Source organism: Asterias rubens, chromosome 16, assembly GCF_902459465.1.
Source record: "Asterias rubens chromosome 16, eAstRub1.3, whole genome shotgun sequence".
Classification (NCBI taxonomy): Eukaryota; Metazoa; Echinodermata; class Asteroidea; order Forcipulatida; family Asteriidae; genus Asterias; species Asterias rubens.
Genome location: NC_047077.1, coordinates 14,070,298 through 14,097,788, shown reverse-complemented (window position 1 = coordinate 14,097,788; position 27,491 = coordinate 14,070,298). Strand labels below are relative to the sequence as shown.

Below are 27,491 nucleotides of genomic sequence, written 5' to 3'. Positions count from 1 at the left end.
AAGCACGAAAATTTGCTTCGCATGAATTTTATTCCTCGAAAAAACAGGATTACCAACCAAATGTCCATTTGTTGCATACCGCTAGGCTTACGTATTTAGCTGCGTGTTTGCTTATCCTGAAAATCACATGAAAATTTGGTCGGTAATCCTGTTTTTATTTGCAGGAAGATATTTCATGCTAAGCAAATTTTTGTACTGAACAGCTCTATCATGGAGCTGCTTAACCACTAAAAGCAGCTAAGTGCAACAAAATTGTGCTTACCAGAATAAGGTTACCTTTTAAACTACCATGTCACATGTACAATTTGTGACTGGTATCCTGTCCATGTCTGCTTAGCAGAACATTTTTAAGCAATGAGTGCAGCTCTATGAAATTGGGCTGAGTATTAATTCTCACTTGGTGTATCCCAACATATTAACAAAATAACAACTCTGTGATAATTTGGGTTCAGTTGGTCGTCGAAGTTGCAGTGGAATAATGAGGGAAAGAACACCCTTGTTGCATTACTTTGTGTGCTTCAGATGCATAATAAAATACTTCTGTCAGCTGAAGTATTTTTGTATTTGAGTGAGAAATTACCTCTTTCTCATGTTATTTCAGAGGGAGTCGTTTCTCACAATGTTTTATACTACCAACAGCTCTCAGTTGCTTATTACACCAATTAAGTTTGTTTATGGCTAACAATTATTTTTGATTAAAAAGAATAAGGTCCAGTGCCTTTAAAGTTGTATGTTTTTTTAAATGCGTGAATTACAAGGTTGTCTAGCGCCCAAAACACTTGGAACCAACGGCCGGTCGTAGACGACACCTTCACACAGCACCGCTGGCGAAGCTTGATGTAATGCACGGGTGAGATACGGACGGGAAATCCATAGCATGTGACAATCGGACGTAGATTTCAAGCGGCAAAATTCATCATCTGAAGTTTGGATTATAAGTGTTTGGTGAACAATCTTCACTTCGATTGCAGGCTACGGGCTCAAGGTAAGGGGGCTTCAGTGTCGTGTTATTCATTTATGCACAGTTCAGTGCGTGCTAATCTGTCACGTACAACTTTTACTGTGTTTTTAATTGCTAGGTAAGGGTTTCTTTTGTTTATGTGAATTATGCCTTTAGACCATCCAGGGGTAGGTTTCACAAAGAGTTAAGACTGGTCTTATATCGAGTTAGGACGAGTATCCTAACTTAGGACTAGTATTAAGTTTGTAATGTCTCATAGGACTATAGGCATAGTTCTAAAGGACTACTCATAACTTAGGACTAGCCTTGAGTTTTAAATATCTCATGTGACGAGTCCCAAGTCCTAACTACTCTTTGTGAAATCGACCCCAGGACCCTATTTTCATAAAGCTGCTTACGCACAAAAGTAGCTAAACGTAACCAAATTACACTCAGCAGAATAAGTTTACCAGCCAAGCTATTAGTCACAATGTGAAAATTTGTGACAGGTATCCTGTTCTTTTCTGCTTAGCCGAGATTTGTTTTTTGCTTAAGCAGCTCTATGAAGTTTGGCCCTATACCTATTTTATGAAACAAACTTGGTATTGTGTATACAGGTAAAATACAGGGGGGCTCTCTTTGCGCGTGCGGGGTTAAAATAAAACCCAAAACAATTAAACAAAAAGTAACAAGTTCTACTTTTTGAAGTTGGATTTACATCTGAAACAGGTAGACAACCTCCTGGTTGAAAGTCGAAACTGTCGAATATTGTGACAGAGAATAACAAAGCGAAACACGTCCTTGGTTGTTAAATGATGTGCTTAGCATGTCAAAGATTAAGGATTACACTTTGTGGTTGGTTGGAATAGGTTTTATAATCTTAAAGCTTGCTTTATGTATGGGGGTCACACACGAGATATCTCCTATTTATCACAATATAAACTTGATCAAGGTTGGGATTCAACAATATGCCGTCCCACAGTTCAAGCTTGTCAGCAGGACCCACTTTCATAAAGCCTGTATGAGTACACAAAGCTCGCTAAGCACAGAAGATTAGCAGATTGAAACAGGTTATCAGCTAAAGTTCCATAAGGTATACACTGTTGCGACTGGTGCACTGCTCGCTTTTGGCTTGGCAAAATTTTGTGCTAAGCATTTCCTTTCCCTCTTGACAGCTTTATGAAATTTGCCCCAGGCGGATCAGTTTAAAGATTAAAGTTTCTCAGAAACTGGATTGTTTGGATGAATGTGCCCTTCCCCCATAAGAAATCCTGTGCCTTCAGATTCATCGCAAAAGATACCAGTTCAACATTGGCATAGTCTAGTATAGCGATGAATCATGTTATAATGACCAATATTGGCATGCGCATTCTATGTTAATCGATGAATACTGAATCTATGATTCGGACTAGTGCCTTTTCTAGCTTCCGTTGTGTTAGTCATGTAAACGAGAGGAGCCAGGCCGAATGAGGCAAAAAATTAAAAAATAAAGTTTTTTTCTTTCTTTTTTTTCTTGTATAATATGGCAATCAAACATAGAAAAGGTTAGATGCTTTATTAGTGTGGGCTATTTTTGTTGTGGAACTGTGTACACTTATTTTATTGCCAGTTACAAAATTAGTTAATATTTAATGTTCATAATGAAGTTCTGAGCCCTATGTCGTAGAGCTGACTTTCTGCTTAGCTTAAATGAGCAGGAACCCACACATAATTACTATTGCACATGAAACATTGTTAATTGGCTGGTAACCTAAACCTGGTCAGCATCAATTTGTTGTGCTTAGCTACTTAGAAGCTCTATGAAAAACTATGCCCAAACTATTCAATACAATTCGAGACATAATATTGCAAACATTATTAAAAAGCCCAGCTCCCATGTGAGTATTTAAAAAAAAAACTATTGTCCAACACGGCCTTCAGACTGATTCGCCTCAAAGATTATTTAATTACCAATCGCAAAAATACACAGACTTGGCATGCGGAAAATCCGGAGGCTATGCAAATTTAAGTCAGCTACATACGACAGCTTTCAATAAAGTAACGCGTCAAACATGACAAGAAGAAGCATCACCCCGTTACTCATTAGCACCGACAGCGCACAACTTCAAGCTGGGCACCAAACTAGTCTCAGTGAATCAGTTGCCATGGTGATATTTGATATATACATATGGTGCATGACCAATTCGGGGTAACAACCCAATTAGCATTTGTGGCGAGAAAGGCGCTGAGCGCCCACCCGTGCGAAGCAAAAACTCATGTTGTCTCACTGTCACTTTCAATCCGTCCAGAGAAAATTTATCAAGACCTACTTTTCTGAAATGTTTTGAGAGAGTATCTGTGTCATATTGATTTTCGGATTGTTTCCTCTTTTTCCTGAAGAACGAACTGCATCAAGGATTATTATTTGGGAGAGCAGTCTTGGGAGGATGCCGCAGACGGAGCTGTACAATAACTACCTCGTACCCGTCCCTCCCCCTAAACCCAGCATCGATGGGGAGGAGGTGATTTACGCACAGCAGAGCCCGTTAGCTAATGGGTCGCCCTGGCTGCCAGGGGGACATAAGACCCTCGTGGTATCCTTACGGAATCACAGTAACACCAAACCCGTGGTATTATGTGCTGGATTCCTGGTTGTCCTAGCTGTGGTCGCGTTGGTTTTGATGTTCAACGGTAAGTAAGAAAATCTTTTTTTTCCACCACCTTTTCACTGTTTTTTTTACCAAAAAGAATATCTCATTTCAGGTAAATTTTATTGTTATTTATACTATTTATTTCATAACGAATGAAAAAAAAAATGTTAGGATACGGAAACATGTTCAAAAAACGACGTAAATCAGAAACATTTATCCTGTAAAAGGCACTGGGCACTTTTTGTAACTATTACTCAAACAATTGTTAGTATAAAAACTTACTTCAACGAGCAATGGAGAGCTGTTGATAGTATAAAACATTGTGAGAAACGGCTCCCTCTGAAGTAACGTATTTTTTTTAAGAGGTAATTTCTCACTCACGAATAAAAGACTTTAGCTGAAGCATTTTATTGTACATTTTGAAAGCACACAAAGCTGTGCAATTATAAGGGTGTTTTTTTCCTTTAATTATTTTCTCGCAACTTTGATGACCATATTTTCACAGAGTTGTTATTTTATGCATTATGTTGAGATACACCAAGTGAGAAAACTGGTCTTTCACAATTACCAATAGTGTCCAGTGCCTTTAAAGTCCAATGTTAAACATAACACTTGGGCTTCAATTCCATTAAAACACACCTGCAAACTCATCCAAAGGCTCTCGTATAAGTATAGCGTTATAATACAAACAACGAAGTCTAAGGTCCTCAATGCGCTAAGTAAATACATTTATACAGGAAGATTTGTTATTGAAGTTTTGAATTATGAGACCCAATTATGTAACACCTCGTGGGTTTACAAGGTACTACGGCGCATACAGCAGCCACGTCCAGGAACACCGGGGCGAACCCCTTCTCTTGTCGATAAGTGCACTGGGTTCTTTTACATGCGTTACATAACACATGGGACCAACGGCTTTACGTCCCATCCGAAAGACGAAGCAATGGTTCAGTTTTTTGCTTAAAGGACACAAGTGTCACAGCTGGGGATTGGAACCCACACTCTGCTGATCAGAAACACCAGAGTTTGAATTCGGTGCTCAACCGCTCGGCCACGACACTTCCACTTTAAAAGAAAGATACTCCAAATAACTTTGCCATATTCAGCTATGTCCTTTCTAAGTCATGGGGGAAATACACGTGTCGAGAATAGGATGCAAAACCCAAACCTAAACCTGCATTCCAGGGCCCAAACTCAGAGCTGCTTAACGGCCGATTTGTGTGCTTCCTGTAGGTACGAGTTTCTATTTCATAGCGCTGCTAACCGTATTATTATACGCAAAGGCCTGCAACCTTCCGGTGCTTTACTGTATTAAAATGTAAGACGTAACAATGCAAATCTTCTGTGAAAACTACCAAAAGTGTACACCTTTAACCCTCAGATGCGTCAAAATCATTAATGATATACAAAACTATTTTGAGTATTTATTGCCACCGTCATCGTGTCATTCTCAAGAGAACTTTTAAAAATGTAACTAAATTATTTTAACTCGAACCTACTCGACCAAGTACTATTATTTTTTTATTTTTTTTGCCTAGGATCCAGTAGCAATCTATCATCTTCAGAGAGAGATCCAGGGACGCGGGCGGGGGTTGGGGCAGGTTTCCCTGATGGCAAAATTAAACTATCTAACAGTGACATCGTGCTGGCAGTTCCCCCAGAATAGTAATAGGCCTACAGCGAACGAGATCGATCCTCAGTGCAAATGGGGTCAGGCTTTAGGGTTTGTTTGCTGACATAACTCATCCAGTTTACTCTGTGCCATCGAAGGGTTTTATTTAACGGTTTGACTTTAACAATATCTATTAAGTCGATCGTCCGCATAACACACCAATACTTTGTATTACTTTTCTTTTGTTTTATGATAATTATGCGCACAATACAACCACTACCCCCCCCCCCCCCATGCTTTGCGATGTAACCTATAGGTATGAATATATCTGTTTGTGAAGAGAAGATGTGTGGGGTATTTGCACGGTGGGAAGAAATACTATACGAAATCAAAAGGGGACATAAACCCAACTGGAACGGGATGTGAACCGGGTTCACCTTAAAGGCACTGGACACCTTATTGTCAAAGTTCAGTATTATCAATTGGTGTATCCCAAAAATCTGTGAAAATTTACTCAATAGGTCATCGAAGTCGCAAGAGAAAAATCAAAGAAAAAACTTCCTTGTTGAACAAATTGTGTGTTTTCAGATGGCCGATCAAAAGGTTCAGGTCTGAAGTATTTTAATACTTGAGTGAGAAATACCTTTTTCTCAAAAACTACGTTAATTCAGAGAGAACCGTTTCTCACAATGTTTTATACTATCATCAACTCTCCATTGCTCGTTACCATGGTAGTTGTTATGCTAACAAATATAATGTTTTGTACCTCCATGTTTCTTCCAGTCCTATTTTGGCACCAGAACAGAAGCCAGAACACAGATGGACAGTTCCAGGGTAAGTCACAACATAACTTTAATTTTACTAGACAGTGGACACGATTGGTAATTGTCAAAGACCAGTCTTCTCACTTGGTGTATCTCAACACATACATAAAATAACCAACCTGTGAAAATTTGAGCTCAATCGGTCGTCGAAGTTGCGAGATAAGAATGAAATAAAGAACGCCCTTGTCACACGAAGTTGTGTGCTTTCATATGCTTGATTTCGAAACATCAAATTCTAAACTTGAGGTCTCGAAATCAAATTCGTGGAAAATTACTTCTTTGTCGAAAACTACATTAGGCCTACTTCATGTAGGGAGCCGTTTTATACCATCAACCTCTCCCCATTCCTCGTACCAAGTAAGGTTTTATGCTAATAATTATTTTGAGTAATTACCAATAGTGTCCTACTGCCTTTAAATGCAATGAGCCTTTTGAGGTATGGCAGACACAATGTAAATTTGTGTGTATACACCCAAACCAAACAGTACACCCCTTTCACGTCTGCCATACCTCAAAAAGGCTTATTGTTTTTACTTTTTGTTATTTCTAAAAATTAACAGTTTAAAATTTTAAAGCCCCAAAGGGAAGAGCGTTACTCGTTCATTATAACGTATGGCTTTCTCTCCTGACTTCACTGCTCGTCTTCAGCCCTCTTTTTGTTTGTTATTAGTATTATTAATTTTTTTATTTGACCAGAACAACGCTGTGCTTCCAGCTGGTCCTAATGGTGTCATTATTTATGGGCATTATCTGTTTAATGGGAGACTTTTAGGACACTTGGTGGCAGCAGACTTACCAGGTAAAATCCATTGTTCTAAATCATGTGCGCACGCTCAGAACTACGTAAACAATGGACATTTACCTGGTAAGTCTGCTGCCACCTAGCGTTCCAAAGTCTCCCATTAGCTCCTTACTGGTACATATTTTTTTGCATTCTATCCCGTCCGTTTTTCGTTTTGTCATGTTGTCTTTGTATTAGTGTATTTGTGTTTTGTCTATGTATGGATGTTCCACAAAAGCCTGGGTTTGTCAGCTTGTTTGAACAGCCTCCTTACTGACAACTTATTTAATTACATTTTGTTCAGTATCTTTATCATTGGTCATGTTTACTCTTTGCATATATTGTAACTATCATAATGTGTGTCCATGATTCTGTCTTTTCTTATTGTGAGTGCGGAAATAAATGTTTCATTGCAATGAAAACCTCGTAACACACCAAAAGTTGCTACCGAAACAGAATTTAAAATCAACAATTTTGTACCCCAATTTGTGAAAAACATTCTCCAGATTTGTTTAATCGATCTAATTTGTCAAGGCCAACCATTTAAATATGAAAGAAGTCCAGTTACTTGTTCAGTTTTATATAACACATTCGTTTTCATTCGTTTTCATAACTTTGTAACTTTGAATGTTGTCAACCTTTGGTTTTTTTTTTTTTCAGATTGAATAAACCATTACAAATAATAATAATGTTAAAAGAGCTATACAAATTGACAACATTTCGCAAGAAGACAAATTTATTTGAGAAACAACAAATAACCAAATCTGTCCCTATTTTTAGCTTGATTTTAGAACAGGGGATAATCCAAATCTAACCCTTCCTCTTTACCGGCTGGGTTTCAGCAAAAGGGATGAACAAATATATCTCCCTCTGAAATTATTTCCACTCATCCTCAAAAAAAGACTCTTTGTCAGCTTTTCCCCCAATCCGAAGCATGCATTGCATGGACTCTATTGGTAATTACTCAAAATAATTATTAGCATAAAACCTTACTTGGTAACGAATAATGGGGAGAGGTTGATAGTATAAAACACTGTGAGAAACAGCTCCCTCTGAAGTGATGTAGTTTTTGAGAAGGAAGTAATTTTCAACGAATTTTGATTTCGGGACCTAGATTTAGAATTTTGAGGTATCGAAATCAAGCGTCTGAAAGCACACAACTTCGTGTGACAAGCATGTTTTTCTTTCATTATTATCTCGCAACTTCGATGACCAATTAGGCTCAAATTTTCACAGGTTTGTTATGTTATGCATATGTTTAGATACACCAAGTGAAAAGACTGGTCTTTGTCAATTACCAATAGTGTCCAGAGTCTTTTTTAACGGTGTGCGTAATTTCTCCTCGTTATTATGATGCAACAATATTTTGGATTATAAAATGTGGCAAATTGTTTTGCAAATAAGAGTGTATAAATTAAGACGGTTACAACAATATTTTTTTTAATTGCATCGATTTTTTACCTTTATCCTGCGGTAGTTTTTTCTTTCGAGAGAAAACAGCATGAATTTAACTTAAAATAAAAGTGATATTAGAGAAGAGTAAAAAATTAAACTGCAAAAAAAAAGTTTAATGTCCTGACGTTTCGACGCTAGCGCTAAGCCATAGTCTTTCCCAAAGACTGAAACGTTGCTCAATACCTTTATTCACTTTGCAGTATCGATGCTGTGCAACGTACCTTTATACTTACTCAACACCTTTACATTTTATCCGTTAGCTATACTTTTTCAAAAACTCACAAATCTTCAACTCAGATGTGTTCCTGGGGGACATCCCCCTTCCATTAATAAAATTCACACACCGTAGGGCAGATGTACCCTGGGCATTCTAATTTAACAGTTGATTTCAGAATATGGTAAGGCCTAGAGAGAGTTTTTTTTTTTCATCCCCTTGTCAACGGAGGCACTCGATGATACTTGAAAAACCCGAGTATATCAGAACAGACTGAAAGAGTTGAGCGGGTTTCGTTCTAGACTTGATGACAAGTCGTTAGTCAGTGTCTAAAGTGTCTGGTACCAGCCAGCACTCATGCCTGTTACTAACAGACATCCTACCGTTCATGCAACAGTCACAGTGCGATTATACATTCATACAACGGTCGTAGGTAGCACGTGGCCGTTTTGAACACACGGCTCCGGCTCCAGAATCGGCCCAGGCTAGATTGGTCCCGCGGTTGTTTTGACAATTACGCATGCTTTGCGTTAGTGCTCACAGGACTTCAGACGGGTGAACGGAGGCCGTCAGAAATTCTTCAACACTGGCATGGCAGACGCACTGATCTAGCCGCCGTGGCTGTAGCCGAAGCTACCGTTTTCGGCCTGAAGCCGAATCCAAAGCCGAAGCCGTGGATTCGCCTGAAGCCGAATCCAAAGCCGAAGCCGTGGATTCGAAAAGGGCAAGGTCCGTCCTGAAACACATGCTAGGATCGATGATATGTGTACCGTCCCTGAAACGACAGTGGGAACGATACACAGAGCGGCGGGCGGGCGGCGAATAAGACCGCTCAACAATTACCGACTTGATTTCAAGACTGTATTCGTACATAGACGATGCCGGTTAAAGTTTTGTAAACATAATTATGACAACAGGGTTGCTGCGAGTGCAAAATCAATTTGTGATGTGTATTATTTGTAGTGTATGAGATGTATTGTTATTTTACAACGTGCACTGGCCTTGCAAAACACCACTGGGTCGCAGTGCATAGCTGTTTTGTTTTGTTAACATATTTATATAATAAATGTTTATAAAATAAATGTTTATAAAATAAATGTTTACGCAATACTGATATACATAATAAGTATATAAGATTTTCGAAGAGCATGCTAGGCTAAAATAGAGTACGGTGTTTTAGGAGATATTTAGATTATGCAATTGAGCTTCATTGACTGGATGATACAATATTATTTTTGAGTATTTTCGGCCTATATTGACTAGCAAGTTTTTGTTTCTATAGCAACCGGTTGATACCACCTGATATGGTCCAATTTCATAGATCTGCTTAGATTTTGAGACACCAAAATCTAATTCTGAGTTCACGAAATCAAATTCGTGGAAAATTAGTTCTTTCTCGAAAACTACGTTTCTTCAGAGGGAGCCGTTTCTGACCAGTCTTCTCACTTGGTTTATCTCAACATATATATGCATAAAATAACAAACCTGTGAAAATTTGAGCTCGATTGGTCGTCGGAGTTGCGAGATAAATATGAAAGAAAAAACACCCTTGTCACACTAAGTTGTGTGCTTTCAGATGCTTGATTTCAAGACCTCAAAATTCTAAATTTGAGGTCTCGAAATCAAATTCGTGAAAGATTACTTCTTTCTCGAAAACTACGTCACTTCAGAGGGAGCCGTTTCTCACAATGTTTTTTACTAATAATAGCTCTCCATTACTCGTTAACGAGTATGCTAACAATTATTTTGACTAATTACCAATAATGTCCTTGCCTTTAAACAGAAAAAGAGTAGCTATGCATACAAAAAAATTTATGGGAATAACGGGTCAACAGCCAAAAAAACATGTCGCATGTATTGCATATTTTACTTGTCCTGCTTGTTTTTGCTAAGGTTTTTAAAGGCAGTGGACATTATTGGTAATTACTAAAAAAAATAATTGGTAGCATAAAACCTTTCTTGGTGACGAGTAATGGGGAGAGGTTGATGGTATAAGACATTGTGAGAAACGGCTCCCTCTGAAGTGCCATAGTTTTCGAGAAAGAAGTAATTTGCAACGAATTTGATTTTGAGACCTCAAATTTTGAACTTGAGGTCTCGAAATCAACCATCTAAACGCACACAACTTCGTGTGACAAGGGTGTTTTTTCTTTCCTTATTAACTCGCAACTTCGATGACCGATTGAGCTCAAATCACAGGTTTGTTATTTTATGCATATGTTGAGATACACCAACTGTGAAGGCTAGTCTCTGACAATTACCAATAGTGTCCATTGCCTTTAAGCATCAACCATGGAATTGGACCCTGAGAAACGGCCCAGGTATATTTTACACTGCGAAGTATAATACAAACACGGATAACTCAAACTCAAGTGTAGTTTTGTACATCATTTTGGGTTAGAATAGCCATGGAGCAAGATTTTAAAGAATCTAAATTGAAACAACACAGCGGCCCAAATTCATAGTGAACGCAAACAAAAGTTTAACCCATCAGCAACATGCTTACCAAAATACAGGGTCACATGTCAACACAAATTATTTGTATCCTGCTTATTTCTGCTGAGCAGGAATTTGTTAAGCACGTTTTTCTGGTTGCAGGCGCAGCTCTACGAAACTGGGCCCTGTCTGTGTTTTGTATAACTGGACATTAATGGTGGCAATGTTTTGAAATTCTCAAAGACCTTTCTTTTAATTACACCATTTAATACGGAAAGAGCACTGTAAAAGTTATTATGAAGTATTTTAAGTTTATCTTAATTCGGTTTCTAATTTTATTAAAACATACATTTATTTGATAATAAGAGGCTTGGAAGGGTCCATACCTTCCCTGATCTGGATGCGTTGTGGTTCAATCTAAAGCGACCATGCACCTTCTAATTAATTCCCAATTTATTTGTTTGCACATGAAAAGTTGTCTAGAAGTAGAACATGCATTTCCATCTCAAACAAGAGGGCGCTCTCTCCGTAGATATTTACTGCAGAGGTATCAGGAGCACCGTTTCCTATGGAAAAGCACTGGACGTTATTGGTAAAATTACTCAAATTAATTGTTAACATAAAGACTTACTTTGTAACGAGCAATGTGAGGGAAAAACGGCTCCCTCTGAGGTAATGTAGTTTTTGAGAAACAGGTTTGTTCACTCAATTAAAAGACCTCGGGCCTGCCAACGCCTTTTTAGTATAGGAAGCACACAAATTTTTGCAACAACCAGTAACTGGGGTGCTGAACTCTTTTTTTTCCAAATTTTTGTCATTATCGGCCACGACCATTATGTCTAATGAAAACATTTTGAGAAAGGAGTACATACAGCGCTCCAGTAATTGGGTTAGCAACAATGGTTGTTTCCTTATTTATTCGCTCGCAAGTTTTTTAACTAATTCGAGTCAAAATTTTGGAATATTTTCACAGATTTGTTGTTTTAGCCTATATAGTATAGATGCATTGTTGAGATACACCAAGTGGGAAGACTTGTCTTTGACAATTACCAAAGTGCAGCAGTGCTTTTATTTACGAAAGTCAAAGATACAGCTAAGCTCGTGAAATTTCGGTACATTATATGGTGATCCTAAGAGCCGTCCCTCTGCTCAAAAAATTACGGGTAGGGGCCTACAATAAAAATTCTTACAAATCTTTTGGATTTTTTCAAATTAAATGTTGCTAATGATAGTACTTTAGTAGGCCTATAAAACATAGGCCTCTGAGGTAACATAATGCATGAGAAAGAGGTAATTTCCCAGTCAAGATATGAAAATACTTCTGGCCTGAAGCCTTGTATTGGGCATCTGAAAGCACACCATGGTGCAACAAGGGTGTTTTTGTCTTTCTTTTAAATTCTCTTGCAAGTTAGATAACCAATTGAGTCAAAATCTCCACAGATTTGTTATATAATGCATGTATTGTTGGGACACACCAAATGAGAATACTGGTCGTTGACAATTACCAAAATGCATGTCAAGTTCCTTTTTCAGTCAGATTTCCAATTTGTTTTGTCCTTGGGAACAAAATCAGACACCGTTTTGATTAAATAGGCTGAAAAGGTCATTAAAGGCGTCACATTGTGTACAAAAGGTCAGCCCCTGTACTCGATAAAATATTCCTAATTTTTTTCAAGGATCAAAATGTCATGATAAATGTGCTGCTATTACTATAAATAAATTAGAAAAATAATATTTATTTTATTAGGCATAGCATCAAGAAATACTTTGCTAGGGTCGAATGGTCAAGCCATTAACTATTTTTTGAAATAGGCCCCTACAAAAAAAAAAACAAGTTAGGATGTACTCTTTTTCTTTGCTCAGATCAACGAACCCCACTCACCTTTGAGAATGGTCCTCTTCTTGCAACGTGCGGCACTAGACCGGTATTCCCAACGCGGAGACGGCGGATAGTCAACGGGAAGGTCTCCACGGATGGGCAGTGGCCGTGGCAAGTCGCTATTGAGTTCAAGGGTCACTACATTTGCGGAGGATTGGTGGTGGATTCAGAGTGGGTCATGACGGCTGCACATTGTATGTAAGTTAAACATCAAGTAGGCACCATTTGGTTGCCTCCAAGTTGTTTGTAAAAATTGCCCTGCATGAGATGGCCTCTACAGTCATTTTGAAAGATGGCTGCCAATAGCTTTGAACAAATTGACACTTCCAGTTTTTTTATATTATAAGAACTAATCAGTTATAAATACCGAGCTAAGAGTTCTCTTTAACTGTTGCTTAGGCGCCTTGTCAAAACGTCCAAGCTGTTCCATTCCGCGTGCATTCTGCGGGAGTCCGCGGATTTTTGTAACAAAAGAACCCGTAGCAACCGGGCAGGTCCACGGCCACGACGGCTCATTTACATGTCAATAAACATGAATATTCCGGCGGCTCTGCGGAGCGACCGGTCGGCTATTGTGAAGCCCAGCTTATTTAAATATCAATTAGCATGATCAAACGGCGGCTCCGCGGACCGGCTGCCGGCGGAACCGCGGAGGAACCCAGGTGGTGAACAATGGCTTTACCTTTGCATGGCAAAAAGCAAACTAAGGGTGTGTAAAGCCATTTTCTCGTGATTTTTAAGGCTTGGTTACATGACCGAAACATGTGAATTGTAGCAATGGTTTGTTTAGGCAGGTCTATGGACCACATTAATTAGTTTGCTTTTGTTTCTCCTAGCCCATCTGGAAGTATTTGTTGTATTTTCATCTAATGTTGAAATGGCTGAATAAGTAATAATAATAATAATAAATAATCACAGTAATAATAATAATAATTTCCATATTTTGGTGATTTAAGTTGCAAAAGCGGGCGTCAGAGTTATTAGCAGTGACAGAGGAGTGACCAAAACAGGATTACATGTACATAATTTTCAGCCATTAAATCGAAGGCTACTTGTTAGCTCCGGTTTATTTCCAAAGTTTTCGCATGATTTAGTGATTACGATGTTGTCCCACCAAGTTGCTGAAGTGATGGGCGTCAGAGTGGAGCAGTGACGGGGGACAATTTAACAGTTACGATAATCTTTTGCGGCGATCATGATTAGCAAATTCATGTACATGTACATGTATAGTTATCGTACGGGAAAATGGGACGGGAATTTGTTTACGGGACATGGTTACAGGACGGGACAGACGGCACTATAGTTCTGGTGAAAACGTGCAACTCGCAAAAGAAAAGGGAACTGTGTAGCTGGATGTTTACGCTGATCTGACTCTATTCTGTAAATATGATGTAACTATGTTCAGTCCCGGGGTCCTACATGTTCAGCTAGCTCTATAGCAAGGTCAAAACATCCTTTCTCTGTGACTACCACGCCGTTTCATAGTGTTTCGCTATAATAGAAAACCTGACTTCCCAAACAATGCATCGTAGCCTCCCCCATACCCATGTATCGATCACTGTATCAATGACCCATCCACAACGTATTATGCAAAACTACCGCTAAACTGCAGTTCATCCTAAATAAAATTTAAACTCCAAACAATATTACATGATGGTCCAACGTGTGTAATGCACAAATGTTTTAATTCGGCCTCTGGCCGCGAAAACCTTTTATTGTGAATAAACCATTAAAATGATCGGAATTGGCAGCCAGTGCAAACTTGTTTATACAAAATTAAACTTTTATTAACTAGGGTGGTAAATATTTTACATCGAATCAAACTTGTTTTTTTTATAGTAAGGAATTTATTTGGTGATGACGTACTCATAAAGTGATTAACATTTTGAGTTGTTTAGCCGGGACTCAACATATTGTGCCTTTTCAAAAATACAAGCCTCGTGAATGCATGTTTGATGCCTGTTGAATGCCTCTGGAATGTTGAGGTTCAAAGTCGCTGATTTGGTTGACTATAATGTCTAAACATGTAGCTGGCGATTATCACGTGAGCAGGATGGTCGGCTGGCACTACCAACGTGCGTGGTGCAATGATCTTGTCGGTGCAGCCTGTCCGCTTCCAGGACGATGGTACTCACTAGTTGAAAATGTACCATTCTGGGAGAGCACGGCCGGTCCGCGTCCAAGCCGCTGATATTCATGACCTGAAAATACAACTTGTTTATTCATGAGACTTATTGTTATACCAACAATAGCGCCCGGCATGGATAGCTCATTAACTTCGCCGCGCTTCAACGCACATGGCCGTTCTTCCGCGGACTGTCCGAGGTCCTTAGCAACGGCGGTATTTGCTGTCCAGTCCGCAGACTGTCAGCGGAGGAACGCCCAGGACGTTTTGACAAGGCGCCTTACTTGATTTTGACAGCATAGTGACAATATTATAGCTATACGCTGCTCTTTCTTGTTTTAAGGTAGGGGAGGGGGACACATATTCTACTATATATTCAAAAGGTTGTTTTCAAACAACCTTTTGTTTTAGAGTCTCAGCCTTCATGAAAGACTCTTGGGCAAAATGTCAGGTCATTAACTATTGTTTGCAATATGAGTTAGGTAATTAATCAAAATATATATTAGCATAAAAACTTGGTAACGAGCAACGGAGAGCTATAGTACAAAACATTGAGAAACGACTTCCACTGAAGTAACGCAGTTCTTGAGAAAGGGGTAATTTCTCACTAAAATGTTTAAACTTTGAATCTGACAAAGACTTAAGGTCTAAAGCCTTTCTCATCAGGCATCTGAAAGCACACAAATTTGTGCATTATAGGCTTTTCTTTCTTTGTTTTCTCGCAACTTCGATGACCAATTGTGTCAAAATTATCACAGACATGTTATTTTATACATAATGTTTGGATACACCGAGTTTAAAATACTGGTCTTTGACGATTACCAAAGGTGTCAAGGACTTCCAAAGAACTTTGGACTAGTCCTTGTAGATATTAAAAAGTTAAGGCTGATCCTAACTTGAGATGAGACAAGTAAACTCTTTGTGAAATCGTCTTTAAATTGAGGGGTTTTCTTTCTCTTGTGAGAGCAGGTACAGCAGGCAACTGCAATGGAAAAGGCGCAACATCAGCCATTACACAATCCGGGCAGGGAGCACCGATAGAAACCACACCACAGCGGACAACAGCAACGTACAGCTCATACAAGTCGAGACATCCTACGTCCACCCAAAATACCTGTCCGAGAGACGGATCTACAACTTTGACATTGCTCTGTTGAGATTGTCCCAGCCGTTGGAGTGGAATGGGTTTGTCATGCCGGCTTGTCTGCCAGAAGAAGGAATGGTGTTTGGACCGGGAGATAATTGCTTCTTGGCGAGCTGGGGAAGCGTCAAACCAAGATGTGAGTTTAGATGAATTCATCTATATAGGCACAATTTTATGAAGCTGATAAAGGCACTGGACGCTATTGGTCTGTACTCAAAATAATTGTTAGCATAAAAACTTACTTGGTAACAAGCGATGGAGAGCTGTTGATAGTATAACAAATTTTGGTCATTACTCAAAATAATTGTTAGCCAAAAAACCTTTTTGGTAACGAGCAATGGAGAGCTGTTGATAGTATTTTTGGTAAAATTTTGGTAATTACTCAAAATAAGTGTTAGCCAAAGCCCCAAAACCTTTTTTGGCAATGAGCAATGGAGAGGTATTTCTAGTATAAAACATTGTGAGAAACGACTCCCTCTAAAGTAACATAGTTTTTGACAAGGAGGTAATTTCTCACCCAATCAATAAAAGAGCTGAAGCCTTTTGATAGGCATCTGAAAGCACACAAAGTAATGCAACAAGGGTGCTTTTTATTCATTTCTCTTGCAAATTCGATGACTAATAGAGTAAAAAGAATTCACAGACGCATAATGTTGGGATACACCAAAGTGACAATACTGGTCGTTGACAGTTACCAAACGTGTCCAGTGCCTTTAAGCAGACAAAAAATGCTTGACAAATTTCTTTACCGAAATGATGTACTTGTGATAGAGCCCATGGGCTAAATTGCTACACAACTTTTAAGTTTTAAATTTAAAAAATTTAAAAACTACAATACGATTTGTAGAGTGTCATGGCCGAGTGGTTAAGAGCATCGAATTCAAGTTCTGGGGCGTTTTCACCGGAGTGTGGGTTAGAATCCCGGTCGTGACACTTGTGTCCTTGAGCAAGATACTTTACTATAATTGCTTCTCTTCACCCAGGGGAATAAATGGGTACCTGCGAGGGTAGAGGTTGATATTGTGAATGAAAAAGCCTTTGGAGCGATATAAACTGTTGCCCAGGTTGTATACTCCCAAGGGAGCTGAGAAACTTTAAAAAGGGATGTTATTGGCCCAATGACCAGGGCACTAATGTAAAGCGCTTAGAGAATTAAGTGTTAGTTATTAGGCGCTATATAAATCGAAAGTTCTTATTATTATTATTGACAAATTCTTAAAAACTTATTGTTACAATCTTTTCCTCTTTGTTCAGTTTCCCTCCAGAAAGAGCAGATGTACATCGCCATGCCTCTACTCTCCCAAGACACTTGTTATGAGTTTGCTTCTACTATTTCCCCAAGACACATCCTACAGGTCAATGAGCAGAAGTTCTGCGCTGGTATAGTGCCTACAGTCAGCGGACGCCGGGAAGGAGCGTGTACAGTAGGTTTATTATACCTTGAATCTTTGTCAAGTCCAGGGGTCGATTTCACAAAAAGTTATGACTAGCCCTAACTTACAAACGTAGGTGGGAGTAGTCCTAGGAGATATTAATAACTTCAGGCTAGTCCTAAGTTATAGGACGAGTAACACGTCTAAGCTCGAGATTAGACTAGTCTGGACTCTTTGTAAAATCAACAGAGGTGCTTTATAGCTGAAGATTTTGCTTAAGAAGGTTCTGCTTAGCAGAACTAGGCATGATACCAATAAAAAGGTGACTTGGTATTTTGGCTGGTAACCTTTATCTGGTAAGCATAGTGTTTTTGTGTTAGGTGGCTAATTTTGTGCTTAAAGGCACCGAACACTGTTGGTAATTGCTGCCAAAAAAATGTTAGCATTAAAACTTAGTAGATGTTAAAGGAACACGTTGCCTTGGATCGGTCGAGTTGGTCTTTGAAAATCGTTCTGTAACCGTATGATGTAAAATGTATATGGTTAGAAAGATATTGTAAAAGTAGAATACAATGATCTACACAAATATGCCTCGAAATTGCGTGGTTTTCTTTTTACCCTGTCGACTAACACGGTCGGCCATTTATGGGAGTCAAAATGTTGACTCCCATAAATGGCCGACCGTGATAGTTCGTGACGTAAAAGGAAAACCGTGCAGTTTCGAGTGATACTTGTGTGGATCATTATATTCTACTTTTAAAACATCTTTTCTAACCATATGCATTTCATAACAAACGGTTTCAAACGCTTTTAATAGACCAACTCGTCCGATCCAAGGCAACGTGTTCCTTTAAATTTGTATCGGGTTATATTAATTTTGTTTTTACCCATAGTGTACATCGATGTGTGCACTGTATACTCCGTACTTTCCCGAGTTCTGGGAACAAAATCACAGGCATATTACTCTACTCTGATAGGATTCGAACCCACGACCTTTGCAATTCTAGAGCAGTGTCATACCAACTAGACCACCGAGATTAGCCGGTAGCTACAGGCAGTTTGAATCATACATGTATGTCATTGGTGTATTAAAACATAGGATTCGAACTGCCTCTAGCTACCGGGCAATCTCGGTGGTCTAGTTGGTAAGACACTGCTCTAGAATTGCAAGGGTCGTGGGTTTGAATCCCACCCGACATGCCCGAATAATATGCCTGTGATTTTTTTTTCACAGAACTCAGAAAAATGTTCTCATGGCTTTGATTTCCTTAAAGGCACTGGACACTATTGGTAATTACTCAAAATAATTGTAGCATCAAAACTGAGCAATGGGGAGCTGGTGATAGTATTAGAACACTTTGAGAAACGGCACCCAATTCAAAAAGTTTCAAATAAAAAGGATCAGTAAATAGCTAGTTTATTTGAATCCATATCGTACATTTGATTACAGGGTGACAGTGGAAGTGGACTAGTTTGCCAGAGCAATGATGCTACCGGTGGCACCCAGGGGAGATGGTTTGCTGTAGGGTTGGTCAGCGGAGGCAAGAACTGCGGAGAAGTAAACTACTACACCAATGTGACCACCATGATGAAGTTTATCACACCACTACTCAAGGGTCAGCTACCACCACGTAAGATACCATGCTCAATCTGCTTTTATGTAACAGTTATTATAAATGGTCAATCTAAAACTGAAACTGTCTTCATTGTCTTCAATTTTCTTCCATTGTTGCTCAGTCAGAACCATTTTAAAACTTTTTCAAGGAAGAGTTTTAGCTCTGAAAAGAGTTGTTGGTGATGTTATGGCCCTTCATCTTTGTCCAATTCAGTTCAATTGGGTGTTTACTCCAAAACATTCGACATAGCAACTTTCTCTAGTCTGAATAATTTAAACTTAAGCAGTCACTTGTAGCTAAGCAAGTAATTTTTCCAGTAGTGAGTCAGATTTAAAGGCACTGTACACGTTTGGTAATTATCAAAGACCACTTGGTGTATCGCATCATAAGCATAAAATAACAAGCCTGTAAAAATTTGGGCTCAATCGGTCATCGAAGTTGCAAGAAAATGATGAAAGAAAAAACACCCTTGTTGGACGAATTTGTGTGCTTTACAGATAATAAAAGACTTCTAATTCTAGTGAGAAATTACCTCTTTCTCAAAAACTACGTTACTTCAGAGGGAGTCATTTCCCACAATGTCTTATACTATCAACAGCTCTTCAATGCTTGTTACCAAACACGTTTGTAAGTTAATATTTGTTTTGAGTAATTGCCAAACGTGTACCTTCCCTTTAAGTGGCAAATTTACTTATCAAATAAGAATTAATAGATGGAAATTTAGATCGGGAAAAAGATATTAGTTTTGGTTCTATCCTGACATCAAGCACTACATATACTCTGCACTATCCCGAGTTCTGTGAAATAAGAATTGCATCTCATGCACGGAGAGTAAAAGTTTTTAATGATGAATTATTTTTTAAAAATTTTATCAAGCAATACTAGTAAGCATAGAAAATACATTAGAATAAATGATTGCACTATTGAGTTTACAATTGACCTCTATAAATTTACCGTACACATTGAACATTTCTCTTCTCATTTTCGATCGCAGAACATTTTGACTGCGATGGTGGGATGACAACAATTTGGTCCAACCAGGTTTGTGACGGACTGTTTGACTGTTTTGATCTCAGCGATGAACACAATTGTGGTAAGCTATAATTGACTTCAACTTTCATTTATATCAATCATATTTTAATTTAGGCTTTAAAGGGGGTATTGTGTCACCAAATGCTGCATTTCATTTAATTAATCAGACTGAATCTGTATTTTACCAATGCTGCCATCTATTTACTTATTTATAAGTAAAATAAGAATCGTATCTTTACAAAATGAGTTGATAGTTGTGCTCTCTCAAAAGCACTGGACAATATTAGTATTTACTTAAAATAGTTTTTATCCTTAAAAACTTACTTAGTAAAGAGCAATTGAGAGCTGTTGGTACATGTAGTATAAAGCATTGCAATTGGCTCAAGGCTATACATCATGCGAGAAGGCTGAACCAATGTGTTCCAGGGGTGGTTAAAGAACAGTCAAAAAATAAATAAACGCAGCGCGATTCTGACAAACGGCTCCTTCAGAAGTAATACAGTTTTTGAGAAAGAGGTAACTTCTCACTAAAATATTTGAATCTGAGAAAGACTTCAGGCCTGAAGTCTTTCTCAGGCATCTGAAAACAAGCAAATTAGTTGTGCAACAAGAGTGTTTTTTCTTTCATTATTTCTAGCAACTTCAACGACCAATAGGAGACTTTCCAACGCTAGGTGGCAGCAGACATACCGGGTAAATTTCCATTGTTTACGTAGTTCTGAACATGCGCATAATTCTGAGAACAATGGATTTACCCGGTAAGTCTGCTGCCCTCTATCGTCCCAGAAAGTCTCCCATTGAGCCCATGTCTTTACAGGTTTTTTTATTTCATGCATATATTGGGATTCACCAAGTGAAAATCCTGTTATTTGTTTTTTACCAATACCAAATATTAACTTTTAAATGTACAATGATCAAAATGGAAATGTTCATGTTTCTTGAACACCAGTGAATGGTATCAAATGATTATGTCTGTTTTTATTATTGTAATCAATATAAACCACAATGGAAACTGACTGGGTAAAGTTTGACATGATTTTTGGGGTTGAACAAAGAATTGACTGGAGTGGGATTCGAACCAACGACCTCCGGATTAACGTGCCGGCGCTCTACCAACTGAGCTATCTAGCCCTATGTTGGCGGTGTCCCTATTTTGTCAATATCTTTGTTCGGGGTGCCAGTCAGAAGCCATACAACCGTTTATTATTGTAAGACACGCAATGATTTTGATTGGTTACAGAATGTTCCGAGAGGCAGTTTCGATGTGACAATGGACTTTGTAAGATGGACTTTTACTATCGATGTGATGGCAATGATGATTGTGGGGACGGGAGCGATGAAAGAAACTGCAGTAAGTTTTCAACTTTTCAATTCAAATACACTTTTGTTTCAATACTTCCACAAAAAAAAACTGACAACTACATGTAGGCCTAGCTACTATGGAGCAAAGCAAAAATAACCTTAAAGGCAGTGGACACTGGTAATTACTTCAAATAATTATTAGCACAAAACCTTACTTGGTAACGAGTAATGGGGAGAGGTTGATAGTATAAAACATTGTGAGAAACGGCTCCCCCTGAAGTGCAGTAGTTTTTGAGAAAGAAGTAACTTTGTGTGATGAGGGTGTTTTTCTTTCATTATTATCTCACAACTTCGACGACCGATTGAGCTCAAATTTTCACAGGTTTGTTATTTTATGCATATGTTCAGATACAGCCAGTGAAAAAACTGGTCAGCGATCAGTTAAAGGGTTTCGTTACTTTTTGTCTGACACAAAACAAAAACTTGCACGGTTTGAAGATAATGATGGTAGAAAGTACCCCTTTAAATATAATTTGCTGAGGTGCTGTAGTTTTTGATAAATGAGTAAAGCGATGTCACATAAATAGTTTTTGTCTCAGTGAAACAAAACTTGTATTCGCATTTTACAATGGATTCACACGTACTTGTTTCCATGAGCAACACACTAAACAATTCTGTGTTGTCCTCCTGATTGGATGTAAATTGGTGTGAAGTAAAAAGAAATATTTAAAAAAAACATTGAAGTAAAGTAAACCAAAGTAGAACACAAGAAAGAAAAGCTGTACAAAATATTCATAAGGTAGGCCCCCAAAAAGCCAATAACTTAGACTTATTTTCGTTGGAGTCCTTTCAGAAAAAAACAGCAAAAAGAAATGGAAATACAAAAGCAGACTACAGTAAAAAGATGAATCATGGAAAAGTAACCAAGCGAACACAAAACAAATGTACAGCATGGAAATATTGACTGCTATGCGGGGCACAGTTAAAATTGTAGGCACAGTTAAAATTGTAGGCCCAAGGTGATGTCAAAACCATAGGTATTTCCATGACTCCGTTTTTAACCAATCAGTTTAGAGGATTCTGTAATGATGAGGTATATAGTTATAATTATGCTTTATGAGTTTATCAAACCGTTTTCTTGCCTACTCTAGGTTATTTTGATTGCGGTGATGGCAACAAAATCTCCCTTCAGATGGTGTGTGACCGAGAGATTGACTGTTTAGACATGAGGGATGAACTCGGATGTGGTAAACAGCAAACTCTAATCTCTTAATATCTAAGAAGTGTATTTTCATATTTTGACTTTAATGTAAGAATACCACAATAAAGTACACCACCACAGTTTTCTACTGAACAGGTCATTTTCAATTTATACAGCCAACATTCACTTTGGTCTTACAAACTCCTTTCAAGATGTTCGAGGTTTGAAGTTTAAGATATTTGGGTGCAAGTGTAACTGGGTCATCCCAAATATTAATTATAGCAGCTATATTTGGAGAAATGTCTGGTCTAACGAACCCCCTATAAGTTTATCAAGATGTTCGAGCTTCGAGGACCTGATATTTGTTTTATCTGAATCTCTCGTTTACAAAATTGCTACTTTGTGCTTCTATAGTTTTAATTGCTTGTATAGTTCTTTATTTTTATACTGTAAGCCATGTTTTAGTAATGTCCATCTAACGTCCTTTTATATTGTCTTTTCTTTAATTGTTGCATGAGGAGATTAACTCGATAGTAATTTAGTTTACTTTTTTTTAAAATCCAACAGGGGTTCTAGTTTTTTGTTTTCTTCTTTTTTTGTTCTGTCTCCTAATTGTATGTACATATATTTGTTTTATTTTCCGTTCTTATTGTATGCACTTGCGTCTTTACTTGTAAAATTAATAAATGAAATGAGATGAAAAACAATATTTGGGCATTGTGTAACCATGGTAACTGGTGGATCATCCCGAATAACAAACTGAACTCTAACACTTTTATTTCTTAGTTGATGAAACTTGCTATTGTTGAATGCTATTTTTTGTTTTATTTGCAGATTGCAGCTCAACACAGTTCCATTGTGCAAACTCTCTCTGTATGCCGGGTTTCTGGAGATGTAATGGAATAGACGATTGCTTAGACGCTAGTGATGAAATCAACTGCACTCGTATGTAACAAAATCTCTTTTCTAAGACCAATATTTTTTTAGTAATCATAAACAAATTTTGTGGCATACTACAGGTATGAAACAACTTTGTTTGGGGAAGTCATCAGCTATCCCACCTGATAATTTTTCTTTGTATTTTTTTATTCAACCCTAAATTGTTTTAAAATTTCATCAAATTTAGGAAGACCCCCTTTTCAAGATGCTCAGCTCTTTCGATTTTTGTTGTACTTCTGTAATTTGAAAAGAGAAAATAATTTTTATGTTTGCACTTCAATATCTGTATGCATTCCCTATGTACGACACTGAACAACTACTAGTTAAAGACACTGGATACACCAGTCTTCTCACTTGGTGTATAAAAACAATAAATAATAGTAGGTATTTTTAATGCGCCAAACCAATCTTTACAGATGTTCAAGGCGCAAGCAGAGACAATGTAAACACAACAATACAAGTACATATCCAGTGAATGCTAAACAAACAATAATAATAACACCATTTAAAAAACAACAACAATGGGAAGAAATCAGAGGAGGGAAACCACAACCTGTATCTCAATATGTTCACAAAATAACAAACCTGGGAAAATTTAAACTTGGTTGTCGAAGTTGCAAATAAAAATGAAAGAAAAAACACACTGTGTCACACAAAGTTGTGTGCTTTTAGATGCTTGATTTCGGATGCTTGGTCTCAAAATCAAATTTTGTGGAAAATTAATTCTTTCTTGAAAACTATATTGTACGTATACTTCAGAGGGAGCCGTTTCTCACAACTTTTTTTTACTTTTTTTATACTATCAACAGCTCTCCATCACTTGTTACCAAGTAAGTTTTTATGCTAACACTCTTGGGCGAACTTGACCAAAGTATACCCGCCAGGAGTCACAGGACTCCAGTCTTAACTGTGAGAGTATAATGAGAGAATTTTCTGGTGTTTTTATTTTGAAGGAACATTTCCTGTTTTTTAATTTTAGCGTGTACAACTGATCAGATCGATTGTGGAAACTCACGCTGCGTTCCTAAAAATCTCTTATGTGATACTATGGATGACTGTGGAAACTTCAAAGATGAGGCAAACTGCAGTAAGTTCTGCTTGATGTTTTGATATCAAATATATGTTAATGAATTTGACTGTGAAACCAACTCTTTGATCAGCTATATTAGGAGGACTTGGGAAGGTTGGATTTTTCCTTGTGTATCGGGCCAACATTTTTGAGTAATGGTTGTTGTTGTTTTAGTTTGTTTGTTTTGTTATGTGGTATGGGAGACTTTGGAACGCTAGGTGGTAGCAGACTTGCCAGGTAAATTGTCATTGTTTACGTAGTTCTGAGCATGCGCAGATTACCAAGAACAATGGAATTTACCTGGTAAGTCTGCTGCCACCAACCGTCCCAAAAGTTCCCCATTGCCCAGCTCACAAGGCTGGACACTCACCAGGCCACTTCAAGGTGAGAGCTACGTCCACTTGATTTAGGATGTCACCGCGGGCATGTTGCCATCTTATCTGGAGGTGTTTCTGTACTTGTGACCAATTCCCTAATCCATGAGTTTTGAAAGTCATGAACTATTTCTATATAATTTCCCCCTATAGCCTGTGTTCCAGATCATATCCCATGTGGATCATTGGGACTGTGTCTCCCCACCAGGATGGCAGGATTGTGTAGTGCAGATTTTGGCTCATTTGACGACGACGACACGATTTCATTGAATTCGTCAACCTGGCTATCCAAGACACCTTGAGCTCAACTTTCCAGTAGCAGACAAACAGAGAGATAAGTTGTTGATCTTATCACTGCACTTTGAAAGCATAAACAGATTGTTGCTTGGTTTCGTGGGGAGGTCTGTTTTTGTTTGTTTGTTTTTTAAGTGCCCTTTTTGCATAGGCAATGTTTTGGTCCCAGATGAACAGGGACCTCTAACCGTTGCTCCCCAACCCTACCCCCTCTTCTCTTCCCACCAAATAAGAATACAAATACACAAATAAGTGGCACATTCTATGTCCACTTTTTTTTTTTACTGAATATGTTTCCTGGGCTCTAGTGGGTCTCTATCAATCTGTGTAGACCAATTTTTTTATTTTGCTCGCCCAAATTTAAACATATTTTGCACTTTATTAAATGTGCCACCAGAGAACAATGATGACAGTCCTGCTTGGCACCCCACCCACCCCCCAACCTATGAAGATTACAAGTTGCTCCGTACAGAATAGTGTACTTTATAACAACAATGAAATGGCCCAACAAACTGTAGCCATGAAGATGTTTTTCTCTGTGTGACTAACTTTATAAACAAGGGTACATTAAAGCAGGCACAAGGCTAAGTATATTGCACTAATACTTGGAGACTAACTCAAAATGTATATAAATTGTTTTATAACCGCACTTACATATCCTTGTCATACTTTATTTTAAAATAACAAATGACAATAAGGACCTATTTGTGAGGTATAAAACAAAATAAGTATTATAGGATGCACTTCACTCATACATAATAGCAGAATATAATCACTCCTGGAAATCTGGACTGTTCCCTTTCACAAGGCTTACGATTATATCCTGCTATACTCGTAAGCACTGTTGTAGCAGCACAGTGGGTGGGGCCAGGCGAGCCTGCCCAGAACTAACAAAATCTCACCCAGCCCAGAACTAACAAAATCTCACCCAGCACTCTGAGCAAAATACACTGTGCTACCCAGCACAGATTTCTCCCAGATGGCACTTCAGCAAAGATGGCCTCATATCTAAACACAGATAATTTTGTTGAACTGCTCCCCTTGGTGCACTGAGTTGGATTAAGAGCCCACCACTAGAGTTGGTCTAGTTACAACACTGCTCGTAAGCATCCAATATTGTACTTATATTGTATGATGGGTCGACCCCAGTCTGCCCCCGGTACGTTCTAATAGATTTGATGCATTACCCGGGTCAGCCCCAAGTGCCCTGCTTGTGGAACGGGTCACTTGGGGCTGGCCCCAGGTGCATGATTTCACCACGAGAGGGTGAGTGATCGTTCGATTAGCTCTTGTCAGGGGCTCACCCGAAGTAGCACCAGGGGGTTGACACAGGGAAGCTAAAAGAACGCACCCATAACCAGCCCATGTATAGGTGTGTCCGTCCCTGAGAATGGTTGAGTTTTGTGCACTGTAAGTATTGTGTTCATTTCAATTGGGAATGATGTATATAACGAATGTAAATTAACTTGTATTTTATATAAATGTTGTGGGCTTAGTGCTCTGGATGTTATATCATTGTACATTGTAAAAAGCGGTCAGTCGCATGGTAAAAAATACACAATACTCAATTCTAAGTTTCCTCTAACTAAAATTCTTGCGAAAGTTTTACTACATGTAACGCACATCTCTTATACATTCTCTGACAGGATACTTATAAATGGTCAGCAGCTTGAAATTTAAGGTATACACTGCAAAAACCATGGTCAGTCGCATTACGGTCGGTCGCGTTACAAGTTTTCCAGTCAATTTTGCCAAGCCTACATGTACTTGTACATGGAGCTAGTTCTTATTTTGCAAAATTTTGATCATTTCTTGTCAACAACTTTAAATAATTTTATTTTTTATGTCAGCTATAACTTTTAAGTGGAAAGAAAGTTGTGACACAAATTTTATTTTTTGGTGTTACCCAAGTATGTACAAAACTGTGTGAGACTTGAGCAGAAACGTGTAGTTCGAAAACATAGCTGTGGTAGACACTGCGATAGACGTGTTGTCTTGTACGGAGCACTGATGTCAGACAAATAGCAGTAATTCATGTATACATTTACATAGATGAGAAAATTTGTACCTTAAACGCAGTGGACACTATTGGTAATTTTCAAAGACTAGCCTACAACAGTTGGTGTATTTCAACATGTGCATAAAATAACTAACCTGTGAAAATTTGAGCTCAATCGGTCATCAAAGTTGCGAGATAATAATGACAGAAGAAAACTCCCTTTAGATGGTTGATTTTGAGACCTCAAGTTCT

General features: G+C 38.3%; 1 protein-coding gene across 1 annotated transcript; it reads left to right on the top strand.

Annotated features, from left to right (window-relative positions):
- Positions 1 to 868: 868 nt before the first annotated feature.
- LOC117301174 lies at positions 869 to 26,445 on the top strand. Its single transcript, XM_033785075.1, has 13 exons — positions 869 to 985; positions 3,320 to 3,610; positions 5,966 to 6,016; positions 12,756 to 12,969; positions 15,866 to 16,176; positions 17,295 to 17,464; positions 18,864 to 19,044; positions 20,024 to 20,122; positions 21,302 to 21,412; positions 22,515 to 22,610; positions 23,399 to 23,509; positions 24,483 to 24,590; positions 25,100 to 26,445. The coding sequence occupies exons 2-13, from the start codon at positions 3,367 to 3,369 to the stop codon at positions 25,246 to 25,248; spliced, it is 1,845 nt and encodes a 614-aa protein (XP_033640966.1). The 5' UTR covers positions 869 to 985; positions 3,320 to 3,366; the 3' UTR covers positions 25,249 to 26,445.
- Positions 26,446 to 27,491: the final 1,046 nt, after the last annotated feature.